The 13278-nt window shown below is 37.1% G+C and overlaps 1 protein-coding gene across 1 annotated transcript in view; it reads left to right on the plus strand.

Annotated features, from left to right (window-relative positions):
• ap3b2 (adaptor related protein complex 3 subunit beta 2) overlaps window positions 1–13278 on the plus strand; it is a 32760-nt gene that overhangs the window by 12695 nt on the left and 6787 nt on the right. Inside the window, exons 6-20 of the mRNA XM_084095230.1 lie at window positions 1333–1399; window positions 1477–1659; window positions 2047–2226; window positions 3348–3445; window positions 3720–3774; window positions 4904–4975; window positions 5129–5191; window positions 6075–6207; window positions 6532–6641; window positions 6719–6895; window positions 8082–8268; window positions 8481–8599; window positions 11278–11316; window positions 11921–12035; window positions 13245–13271. Coding sequence (XP_083951356.1) covers window positions 1333–1399; window positions 1477–1659; window positions 2047–2226; window positions 3348–3445; window positions 3720–3774; window positions 4904–4975; window positions 5129–5191; window positions 6075–6207; window positions 6532–6641; window positions 6719–6895; window positions 8082–8268; window positions 8481–8599; window positions 11278–11316; window positions 11921–12035; window positions 13245–13271 — 1625 coding nt within the window. The remainder of the gene's footprint in view (window positions 1–1332; window positions 1400–1476; window positions 1660–2046; window positions 2227–3347; window positions 3446–3719; window positions 3775–4903; window positions 4976–5128; window positions 5192–6074; window positions 6208–6531; window positions 6642–6718; window positions 6896–8081; window positions 8269–8480; window positions 8600–11277; window positions 11317–11920; window positions 12036–13244; window positions 13272–13278) is intronic.

Consider the following 13278-nt stretch of genomic DNA (forward strand, 5'->3'; position numbering starts at 1 on the left):
TTATATTCTATCATTCTATTCAATTTATTATATTATTATAGAGATGCACCGATTACAATTTTCTGGGCCGATTCCGATTTCCGATTTTTCATTAAGTTTGACCTGCCGATACCGATTTTGGCCGATTCCGATTTCATTTTTTCTAACCACTTTACAGCACACACAAATATTTATTTTATATAATTTCTGTAATAGAACATTTTACAATTTGCATAGTTCACACACATCTAAAGTGCAGTGTTGTGGAAAAACCATTTCCTTTTCACATTCAATATCCAATAATTTTATATAGCCTATATATGTATTTAGCAAACGAAACGTCTGTATGAAAACAGGGAATGGCAATAAAATAATATATAAATACAAAATAAAATAAATATAGCCTTGCAGTATAAAGATATTTCTCAAAGCACACACACACAGGCCTATTGCAATCACTTGTACAAACTGAATAATAAAACAATTTTAAATGGGTACATTTTCTATAAATATTAGTCTTTGTTTTCTTTTCTGACATAGCCTACTCCAGTTCTTGTTAAAACACGCAAATTCTGTGCATTTTGGGCACTTTTTTTGTGAAACCCTATTTAGGCTATTTTCCATCAAAAGTGTGCTTTCCCTTTAATTGAGCGTGAGCAGTGCAGCAAATAGACTCGGCGTCGAAACACGCGCTTCACTGCTCGCGACGCTCCTGCTTGACGCTCACGCGCTGCTCCTGCTCCCGTTGTGAATGCACTCATTGATTAACATGCACGCCGAAAAAAAATACGCGCTTGCGGTCTGAACGGACGTAATTCACGAGGTTTTCTACATGTGCTCCGTGTGCACGTGTGATGCTGATGTTGCGCGATGTTAATTATGCGGCGCCCGAGTGCATTTGACCGGCATAAAATCGGCATTTGTCAGACTGACCGGCCGGTCGCCGGTTATGGCCGATCACGTGAAAATCGGCCAATTCCGGTCACCAGCCGATCAATCGGTGCATCTCTATATTATTATATTTATTTATATAGGTTTGTTTATTAATCTTGACTGCAAAACATAATGTATAATCAGTGATCAAGAAACTTTAATATCCCACTAGCAAATAAATAACATTAAATATTTATTTGGATTGAAATAATTTTCTTTAGAAAGCTGGAATGATATAAGAAAACTATTTGACCTCACAAATGCAACTGACCAATCACAATCAAGAGCTGTATCTATTAAGTTTTCTGGTGTTGTAGCTAAATATGTTAGCTTGTAGTTTTGACTACTTCACATGTTCAGTATTCAATAAAAGTAAAAGTAATTCACGAAGCTGATGGTCATTTTCTCTCCTTCATTCAGTCTAGACCCAGAACAGAAGGATCAGCTTATTGAAGTCATCGAGAAGCTGCTGGCTGATAAGACCACAGTGAGTGACAGAATCATTTCAGGACAGCCCTGACATATAATCATCACTTCTAATGTGTCGTGTGTGTGTGTGTGTAGCTGGTAGCGGGCAGTGTGGTGATGGCGTTTGAGGAAGTGTGTCCGGACCGCATCGATCTGATCCATAAGAACTACCGTAAGCTGTGTAACCTGTTGATTGACGTGGAGGAGTGGGGTCAGGTGGTCATCATCAACATGCTCACGCGCTACGCCAGGACGCAGTTCCTCAACCCCAACGTCAACGTGAGTATCACGTATCTGTGTGTGTGTGTGTGTGTATCTGAGGAGGACTTATACACTTCCCTGGACAATGTCTCTTTTCTTCTTCAAACCACACATACTGTAATAAAAACATGACATAGTAGCTTATACAAAGGAAGAAACCAATAAAATATATACAGTACACACACACACATGCACAAGAGAGAAAAAGGACAGCAAGATATATAGATATAGTAATGTGGATAGATACAGTGATAGATTAATGTAATGTAATTTATTTTGTTCTGGTAATGTTATGGAGAGAAAAAAAAAGGATACAATGCACTGTTATAGATAGATATCAAGACAATTTAAGATAATAATAATCCACTTGTAATTACATATCAACACGTGTGTGTATATGCGCAGGAGTCTCTGTTAGAGGAGAGTGGCGAGAGGGCGTTCTACGCCTCTGATGATGATGAGGAAGATGAAGATAAGAAAGCCGAGGCGGCCGCTCTGCCGAAGAGGAAGCCGTACGTGATGGACCCCGATCACAGACTCTTGCTGAGGAACACCAAACCTCTGCTGCAGAGCCGCAATGCTGCCGTGAGTCACACACACTTCTCCTCAATCAATTATTTTTAGAAACAGAATTATTTATTTAATGATTTGTCTAATATTTAAATTGTTATTTAGGCAAAATTTTCAATTTAACCCTCTGGTGCTGTTCGCGTGGAGGTCAAAAATGACAGATTTTTTATTTAAATGAAATGAATGTACTTTATTTTAGTTCGATACATTTTTTATTTATTTAATATTTTGTATTTTTATGGGGATTTTATGGTACTAAATTATATTTATGGAATAGTTATGATCCATTTATTTCCTGTTAATCACTTTTTGAGCATAGACCTGCTGAAGTGAAAAAAGTAAAAAGTTTAAAAAAAATTTAACTAAAAAAAGTTTAGAATGAAAACCTGCGCAAAAATACTATTTTATATGAAATATATATTTTCCAAAGCACGCTTTACTCTAAAACTGTAAGAAAATCAAAAGCCATAAATCTAAACAAGTTGTGCTTCGAATTTGAGGTTGACGTCTCATAAAATGAGCTTTCAGTAAGATTTTGTTTGGGCGCAGTACCAAATGCTTCCACTAGATGAAATTCGTCTCCAACTCATTTCCAATGCCGTCAAAACTTCAAAAAGTTCAAATTTCATTTACAATTCTGTGTTCTGTTTTGTATTTAAAATTTAAAAAGCAACTTTGGATAAAAATGTTAATGTTTTAATTAGTGTTGGAGTCATGCAAATGTATTTTAGTTCAGTGCCAATTCTCAACTATTATTATTATCCTGTTAGTTTTGATTATTAGTTTGTTTTTTATTTTATTTTATTTTAATTAGTTTCTACATTATTAAAATGGTTTTTAGTTTAGGGTCAGTTTTTCTCAACTCTTAGGTTAGCTTTTAATATTTTTTAAACACTTGTTCACATAGAGTAGCATCAGTTTTTAACATTTCTTACAGTCTCCTTAATTTGACAGTGAAGATGAAGCTGATTTACCAGTGTCACAATGACAATGAGACCTTTTCATATATGACCTCTAAACGGATAAATGATGTTCATTCAGCCGTTACCATAATAAATCTCTCTCTCTCTCTCTCTCTCTCTCTCTCTCTCTCTCGCTCTCTCTCTCTCTCTCTCTCTCTCTCTCTCTCTCTCTAGGTGGTGATGGCAGTAGCTCAGCTGTATTTCCATTTGGCTCCTAAAGCAGAGGTGGGCGTCATTGCCAAGGCTTTGGTCAGGTTAATGCGCAGCCACAGGTGAGTAATCAATCACTTACTAATGACACATAAACACACTCACACCAGCTCTGAGACGAACAGGCCCACACTTCCCGTTTGACCATGTAAGGTACGGTCATCGGCTGATGACATCATTAGAGCATGTAAACTGGCACTGGATGATGCATCACTCCAATTAGCCTCTTTTTGGAAATAGAATTGTCCCTCTCAAACACACATGAAGGTTTTTGAATTATAAACCTCTTCACGTTGTTTAGTCACTGATGTTGCTGTGTGGTTTGTGTCTCTGTAGTGAAGTGCAGTACGTCGTGCTTCAAAACGTCGCTACGATGTCCATCAAGAGACGGGTGAGTGATTCACATGACACTGTAAAGGACATGCATCACGTTGACTTTGTGGATCATCTTACAACACTTGATCTGAAGCTGGATGATTGACTCCATATTGTTCAATACATTGATGAACATTGGTAGCCTGGGAAAACCCAGACAAACTTCCGGCAAATTTAGATTTGCTCTGCAAGTAGTCTGGCAAAGAGCTCATTCAAGCCCATTTCTAATCCGTGCAAATCGAGGCACCAATCAGAAACGTTGAGGCGGGCTTTACACGATGACGATCGTTCTGATTGGTTTTAGGTCTATCCAATTGCGCCCAGAGTCATTTGAGTGACGTCCGTTGGTGAAGCGCAACTTTTAAATGTTTTAAATATTTAAATATTTAAATATTTACAAATTTAAATATTCAAATTGCAAACACATGAGGACAGTCTCCATGAAAGACCCACTGGCAGATGAACGTGCTACTACATTTCTTTCTGAAACGGTAGGAAATTAAATTAGATTTAATAGAGGATTTTAACTGTGACACGATGATTGACAGGGCAGTTTGCGTGACAGGACGCACACGACAGATCCGTCCGATAAAGATGACGAAGTAGTATGTCCCAAAGCTTGCCTACTTTTTTGCTACACATTCAAAAGTAAATACCTTTTCTTCACAAAAAGAGTACATGCTTTTATGGCGTAGTGTAACTTAGGCGAATTGGGACGCAGCATATGGCTTTACACGATGACGATCGCTCTGATTGGTTTTAGGTCTATCCAATTGCACCCAGAGGCATTTGAGCGACTTCCGTTGGTGACGCCCCTTTGGAAATTAGTTATTAATGAAGCTTTGCCAGAGCATAACTCAGTTACTACTGAGAATAGTCTGGTTTTAACCAGACTAGAACATTGGTGCAATTCATATGAAAAGGCTTTAATATAGTTGAAATATTTAAACTGAAGACCCTCATATGTTGCTTTTTATACATTCACTGCTTTGTCCTTGAAAGATGTCAGATAAAAACAATAAAAAGGTTTCTTTAAAGGCATAATAGAATATAAAAATTCAATCAGTATAAAAAAAAAAAGTAAGGTATGCAAGCATTTAGATGAATGCTGTGGTGTTTGAATATGCTGTGTGTTTGTCTTTTAGGGAATGTTTGAGCCGTACCTGAAGAGTTTTTATATCCGTTCCACAGACCCGACGCAGATCAAGATTCTCAAGGTGAACGGACGCGCAACTGAATCACATCTGACTTTGAAAAGCGTTAGTTTTAATGAGAAACTCTATGCGGAGATATTATGTCATGAAATTATTTCACTAAAGAATGTTGCTTTAAAGCTAGACTGATGATTCTATCTTCTCTTATTAACACAGCTGGAGGTTTTGACTAATTTGGCTAATGAGACCAACATCTCCACTATCCTGAGAGAATTTCAGGTATGTTTTTACATGTTTTGTTCTTATGGTTTAATACATAATATAATGTAATGTAATGTAATGTAAGTCTACAAAAGTTTGGGATCGTTAAGATTTCTTTTTAAATGTTTAAATGTCTAATGCTCACGCTCTGCATTTATTAGATCAAACATGCAGTAAAACATTAATAGTGTGAAATATTATTACAATTTAAAATAACTCTTTTCTATTTGAATATATTTTAAAATGTAATTCATTCCTGTGATTTAAAGCTGAAATCATTCTAATATGATGATTTGCTGCTCAATAAACATTTCTGATTATTATCAGAGTTGAAAAGTTGTGCTGCTTCATATTTTTGTGGAAACCGTGATACAAGAACAGCATTTATTTGAAATGGAAATCTTTCATAACATTATGAATGTCTTTACTGTCACTTTTGATCAATTTAATGCATCCTTGCTGAATTTAAAAAAAAAAAAAATCTTACTGACCCCAAGCTTGAACAGTAGTGAATACTTTTTGAAACTAATATTAAATTTACTATATGAAATGCCTTAAAACTTAAATATGAATATTAAACAATGTTTGCAGTTTAAGATAGATGCTTTTTAGAGACTACAGAACATGAAATATTTGCACTTTTAAAAACCACATGATTACTTAAGTGAACTAAACTAAAACTGCAAACTAAAAGGTGGATGAAGAAAAGAAAGAGAAATGGTGAACCATAGTATCTAAAATACATTTCCTTATACAAAGATACATTTTAACCTAAAATCTTCATGTTGAATACAAAAAGTTTGAAATGTATATAAAAAAATATTATGATTGTAGATAACAGTATATTTCTCTCTATATATATGAATAGGGATAATGATGTATTTCTCTTTTTGCACTGTAGACGTATATTAAGAGCATGGATAAGGATTTCGTGGCGGCCAGCATTCAGGCCATTGGTCGCTGTGCTACAAACATTGGTGAGGTCAGAGACACCTGTCTGAACGGCCTTGTACAGCTGCTGTCCAACAGAGACGGTGAGAGTGTGTGTTTGCACACGACGCTAATGCAACCAAACTGTGTTTAATGCCCAGGCTTTCACTAATTATCCATAAAGTGAGTGCCGTTCAAGCTGACATCAATTATTAGCTCTTATGTCAGAAGAGGTTCTTATCATGCAAAAGAAGAAAAATATGAGCCTCTGACATAGAAATGTTACAATAAATACGCTTGAAATCGGTCTCATCACATGCTGTAAAAAAACTGAGAGATGCAATGCAGTGGCCGAAGATGTCCGTCGGATAATGTTGAGTAATATTTAGTGTGTGGTTTGTATAACATTGGTGTTTGTGTGTTTTCAGAGCTGGTTGTGGCTGAATCGGTGGTGGTGATCAAAAAGCTCCTACAGATGCAGCCTGAACAGCACAGCGACATCATCAAACACATGGCCAAACTCATCGACAGCATCCAGGTAGCGTTCTGATCCGAACCGCCCACTTTCACGTTTCAGATCGTCTCCGTGGTCCTGATAATGTGCCTGTGGTTCAGGTGCCGATGGCCCGGGCGAGCATCCTGTGGCTGATCGGCGAGTACTGCGAGCACGTCCCCAAAATCTCCCCCGACGTCCTGAGAAAGATGGCCAAAACCTTCACCAACGAGGAGGACATCGTCAAGCTGCAGATTATCAATTTGGCTGCCAAACTGTATCTTACTAACTCAAAACAGGTGAGCGAAGAAACACTGTATTAAAAATAATTTTTTGAATAACCTGAATTTTTATATAATTTTTTTATTTAAACTAGTAAATTTAGTATATATATATATATATATACATTTGTTTTTATTATTTTTGAATATATTTAAAATAAATATCCATTCAATAATTTTAGTGCTTCGGCTTAACCTTATTTCAGGCAATCTAGTTTTTTATCCAATATTTAGATTTAATTTAATTTTAGCTTTATTTCAATAAAAAAAAAATGTTTTTAATAGTTTTATTTTTAATTTAATAACCCTGACTATATGCATGCTTGCTTGCTGTTTTGAACATGCTAGGATAAATTATGCAACACACATTAGCAGTAAGCAAGCTAACTTGCATTATGCAACACAACGAAACTCATAAAAGTAAACAAGAAAATAAATTGGCAGTAGTCATTAATCGAACGCATTAAAATTTGAAGTTTTCACATTAAAAATACATGAAAAGTCAGTTTAAGACATCCAGATGACTGATGTTTGGCAGTGTTTTCCAAAATGATGTTTGAAGATAGTTAGAGCTTTCTGGAAACCCCTGAAACGATCTGAAGTTATGTGGTGGTGCACAGGACAATACAGGGCTGAGTGAAACATGGGGACATGACTAAAATATGTATTTTATCTAAAATATTATGAATTATTTTTATTCTCTAAAGCATAGGATATGGAGTCACACAACAATGCACAAAAAACTTGATTTTATTCTTTATATCTCATGGTAGAGTGTGTTAGAAAGTGAAATAAATGGTTTTTTTTCAGTGTTCCAGGTAGTTTTTTTAATTAATGTTCTAAATTATACATTTTAAATGTACAGTTAATGTGCAGGACACTTGCTTAAAGGTAAACTATGTAACTTTTTTTTAGTTCAATGCATCATCAATCCTTATTTGTTATTTTATTTTATTTTATCTCAGTTAATGTTTATTTTATTTCAAGAAACGGAAATGTGTATTTATGGTTTCAGTAGACTATAATAACCTTGCATCTGAGCATCAGTCTGGATGAAAGCTGGAGAGACACAACAGGAGTCATTGTTTAATCAAGCGAGACAATTTCTGTCTGTATGTCATATCATTTAGACACACACATGTAACATTGCCTGTCAGGCATGAAACTCTTGAGACAAAATACATTTTCCTTTTTCATCTTTCAGACTAAACTGTTGACGCAGTATGTACTGAACCTGGCGAAATATGATCAAAACTATGACATCAGAGATCGTGCCCGCTTCATCCGCCAACTAATTGTTCCCACCGATAAGAGCGGCGCTCTCAGCAAATACGCCAAGAAGCTTTTCCTTGCGCTCAAGCCCGCCCCCGTCCTGGAGTCTCCATTCAAAGGTATCGCCTAACCCATATTTCATTGTTCAGTATCAAGTTTTTCTCAGATGTTTCTCCTAAAATGACTACATAAAGAGTTGAAAGAGGTAGATATTTGAGTTCATTTTAAGATTTGAAGGTAATCTCAGCACAGTTTGAGGCCCTCAGAAGAAAGATCTGAGGAGCAGGAGACAACTGAGACATTAAAGAGATCTCATTTGTGATTTTTGCAGACAGAGATCACTTCCAGCTGGGATCACTGTCTCATCTGCTGAACGCCAAAGCCGGCGGATACCAGGAGCTGCCCGACTGGCCCGAATCGGCGCCTGACCCGTCTGTGCGCAACGTGGAGGTGAAGGATTCTGTGTGTGCAGGGAGAACAGTTCTGACAGAGGCAGGGCCAGAGGGCGCAGGGGTGCTTCTCCTACAGACCACCAGAGGGAGCTCCAACATGCAAGACCTCCCAAAGAAACACCCCAAAGCGCTAACCAAAAAAACATGCTACTCTCAATCACTTTTATATCGCTCACTCTCCTCGCTCATTAGCATAACTCCACCCTCATATCGCATTAATCACACACTCTGCATTTCAATTGGGTGGGAGCTACTCATCCTGCAGCCCTATTGGTTGATGTGTCAATAATAATTTTCGAAAAAGTCGGGTTCTGGAAGTAAAAATCCCGTTCATTTTCGCCATAATGGAATTGATTTTTAATCATAACTGTGGACTATGAGGTTATTAATTAATGGTGTATTCTTTTGTTGAAACATTAACCACATTATTTAACCTTTTTTTAAATAACCACGTTCAATTCCTGATGAGAAACTACATTACCCATGATTCTGCAGAGAAATCTCTGCCAGTCAGAGAATCGCAACAAACACAGTCTTGTACCTTTGCCTTTTTGTCCAATTTTCAAATATTCCAATTTTTATATTTTTATATTTTTTAAATATTTTATAATTTTTAATTTTAAATAGTCACATTTTTTTTTTGCTTCAATTCAAAGTTTGTAATTGTCTCTATGAGAAAAATGAATGGGACAAAAACTTCCGGAACCAACGCCGCCGAAAAAGTTGTTGTTCACTGTTGCACTCTATTAACGGCGTGTAAATCATGATAGAGTTTAACTTGAACATTCCTTCGAGCAGAAACGATTAAAAAACAAAATCCTAGAATTCTTTGTCCGAATGCTTTAAAAAGCTAGAATTGTGGTTCTAGAATTGTCCATTCAATCACAGAGAGTTCTAGAACAGACACACCCACATGCCACTCCTTCCTGATTAATATTCCATGATCAAATCTGCATATGCATGAGGTCTGCACCACACACTGATCAGTCAGGGTCTTGTTTCCAGCTTCAGGTTTTTGTCAGCATAATCATCTTTGTTATTTCATAAAGCACTCGTCACTCACAGCAGATTTCTCATCTAATAGATGGGTGTGTTATTGGTTATATCCCCTCCAATGTTCATCCACATCTTCTTTTTGACAGTCTGTCTGTCTCTTTATGTTCCCGCCCACCATATTATGCAGCAGGAGGAGGTCATAGACAGCAGTGAGGGCCGAATCGGTCTCCTGGGAGACTGGAGAGAGGTGCTCACAAGAGTGCAGTGGCTTCTCTCTCTGTCCTCTTTGTAGTCGGGCCACCCAGCTTGACCTTACTGTACTAAAGTGTGTGTTTTTGCATCTCAGTCTGAAATCTGCTGACCTCACTTCCTGCCTTGCAAACCATCACATCACAAAACCTTCATATTAATGTTGCACTTCCATTACTGTGACACCAAATGCTCAGCAAAGCATTAAAACTGCATCTTAATACAGATTTGTTATTGACATATTGAGTATATGATTAGAGACCTTCTGAAAACTCAAAATAAAGGGGTGAATTCACTAAACAGCCACTTTTTCAACGCAAATACCTGTGTGTTATTTACACATGAGCCTACAGAAATCTAGAAATGTTTGTTAGCATTTTACAAGAAGGAGAAAAGCAATATAACGGTGACTTTCTGCATTTTAAAGGGCCGATTCAGGTGCCTGTACCGTCCCAACACAATCTCATGGCACTTCGTAACTATTTTACGTTTTGGCTTATTAGTGACTAATTTGTATGAATTCGTACATTCTCGTTCGTAAGTTTTCGTATGATCTGCTTACACCCAGTGGTGGTTTTAGGGGTGTGGTTATGGGAGGACCTTCATAATTACTTTTTACGATTCATACGATCCACATACATGAATTCATTCATATGAAATCGTCACTTTGTAAAATAGTTACGTTTTCCTGTGAGACTGGGTTGACCGTCCCGGTAGAGTATTTCAGATAGCGGTAATCTGCTGCATTTGTTACCACCTATAGCACTTAGAAACAATAAATAAGATTGTGAATTGTGCTGTGCAAATTGCTTTCAGCACTAAATTTGTGGGCGTGTTTACATTGTTACCAAATTTGCATAGTAAACTGAATGCTAAAACAGTGCAGATGGATGTAAATAATGCTATTCATTCTTAGTGAATTCCCCCCTATAGGCCCATTCTTACCAAGAACAATAACTATAACGTTAACTATATTAGTGTCCACACCAACTAACGATAATGTCCTGCTTACGTCGTTTGCAGCCTTCGCGCTCTTTAGAGTCGGGTGGATTCTGATTGGCTGTCAATGTTTTCATCGCTCATCAGCTGGAAAAAAATAGTCCTGAAAGTGACTCCAACGACTCCAGTGACTCTTCTGTGTCGTTATTGTTATACCTATGAAACTTTATAGTTATAGTTATGGTCCTTGGTGTGAACGGGCCTTAACACTTTCAGTTGCTTTGACTGAAGCTGTTAGCGAAATATGGATGTGAAACGCATCCAAATATACATGCTAATCTGTTGACAAGTGCAACCTGAATCCTTGTGTGTACTTTTTAAATCTTTTTCTTTCTTTTCTGTTCTTTTCTGTTCTGTTCTTTTCTTTCCTCTTCTTCTGGCCATCTCACAGCATCATTCTTGCGTTTCTTTTTATTCTTTCCTGTTTGCCAGGTTATTAGGCTGCTCGAAAGAGTCACCACTTTAACCAGCGTGAGTCTGTCAGTCACCCTTAGCGTCAGACCCAAAGAGCTTTTGCCACCAGCCTAGCGTAGTGTCTGTACTGTGCTAGATCAGCCTTCCCCTTTCCTCAGCCCTTGCTCTATGATTAAAGACCAGAATCCTTAAAAAAACACCTCATAAATGGCCTACAGCACTGATGCTAATCGCTAATTTATGCCCTAAACCTCGGTTAAAGCATGCTAATTCTAGTTTAAAGTCAAATTAATTTTGGGTTAATCAGTGCTGGAGGTCTTTGGGTGTTTTTTTTAGGATGTGATTTCTTTAATTATACGTGTTAGCGTACACAACAAGAATGAAAGTGGCCATGAATGCACAACCTTCCCTGTTGTAGACACCAAATGCTGAGCGGAGAGAGATGCAGGTCTCAAGAAACTTAATCATATTAATGTATGAGTGTAGACGAAGACATTTGATGCTTGTAAAGAGGCATTCATGGCCGTTATATGAACCTCTCTCTCTCTCTCTCTCTCTCTCTCTCTCTCTCTCTCTCTCTCTCTCTCTCTCTCTCTCTCTGGTTAGGTTCTCCAGGTGTATTTGAGCTTATTTTGATGGCGTTTTGCGATATCTTTTGCAGATTCCAGATTGGAGCAAATGCACAAGCCGGAAGGATCGTAAGGAGAAGAAAGTAGAGACACCATTCTACTCGGACTCTGACGGAGAATCCGGCCCGACTGAATCAGCAGATAGCGGTAACTGTGGACAAAATATATCATAATATGGTCTTCATGCCAACAACTGCATTAATGGTCACTTAGCCTTAACATATAAAACCGAAAACCAATAGATTTCAATAGTGCCTGATATTAGCATTTTGCTAAGCTAATGTAGGCTAAAAAAAATAAATATAGTGCAATATTTAGTGAAATAGAGCATTAGACACAACACTGATTCCTTTTTGACATTAGCATGTTGCTAAGCTAACGGCTACTTATGCTAATAAGCACAAAAAATGCAAATAAAAAATACTAGAGATGCACCAATACTAAATTTTTCTGCCGATACCGATAGCCGATAGTTTGATTTTCTCAAGGAAAAGAAAAAATCTACAGGGAACTTTCTCATTTTATAATATTAGATGTTAAAATTAACAACAGAGCTATTATATTCAACTGGTATTTATTTTCAGATATAATAATTACACTCAAATAAATAACTTTGAAAAATAAAATAATGGTTTAAATACTGATTAAGCGATTGCAAGAGTTGTACTGTATCTTTCATCATAACTTCTGATGTTCATGCATGTTTTTACGTGCTGTAACTTATTTTAAAGTGGAAGAAAAGACTCTGGGCGCTACAGCGATCTCTCTCATCACATTTAAGAGCGTCAAAACGCCATTTATTGTTTGAATTTCGTGATAAAAAGGACAGAATTGGTTTTAAATCACAAGTAACAAGGCACAAAGCTCTTTACGATTTATTGGATGAGAGGCATTACAAATAATGTATGGTGAAGTGAAAAACTGCTGACCTGGCAACCCCGGCTTGACGGGTGATTCATAGGGTCAAATAGTCTGTGTTAACGTCGCTATTTTTAGCATTATTGTCGAGTTAACTTGCCCCAAATTCAACATGAGATTTTCCTCACACACAGTATGGGTTGCAGTCTGCACACGTTTTTCCTCCCCTTTTGATTGACAGGATATAATCGGCCCTGATGGCTGATGGTGAAAATAATTGCAATTATTGGCCGATACAGCGGTGCATCTCTAGAAAATAAATTTTTTAATTAGATTCTCTATCAGTTCTTTTCATTAGTAAATAAAAATCTATTTATATTTTTATCAACATTTCCATTGACTGTGCTGTTTTGAATGAAAATAGTAATTGAACTCACTACAATACTAAGCTCGGTCAGTGCTAGATAATATGATTGATCATGCTGGCTCTCTTGGCAGAATCAGACTCCGGCAGCAGGTCAGAAAGTGCTAG

Source organism: Abramis brama (genome assembly GCF_963993115.1).
Source record: "Abramis brama genome assembly, chromosome: 20".
Lineage (NCBI taxonomy): Eukaryota > Metazoa > Chordata > Actinopteri > Cypriniformes > Leuciscidae > Abramis > Abramis brama.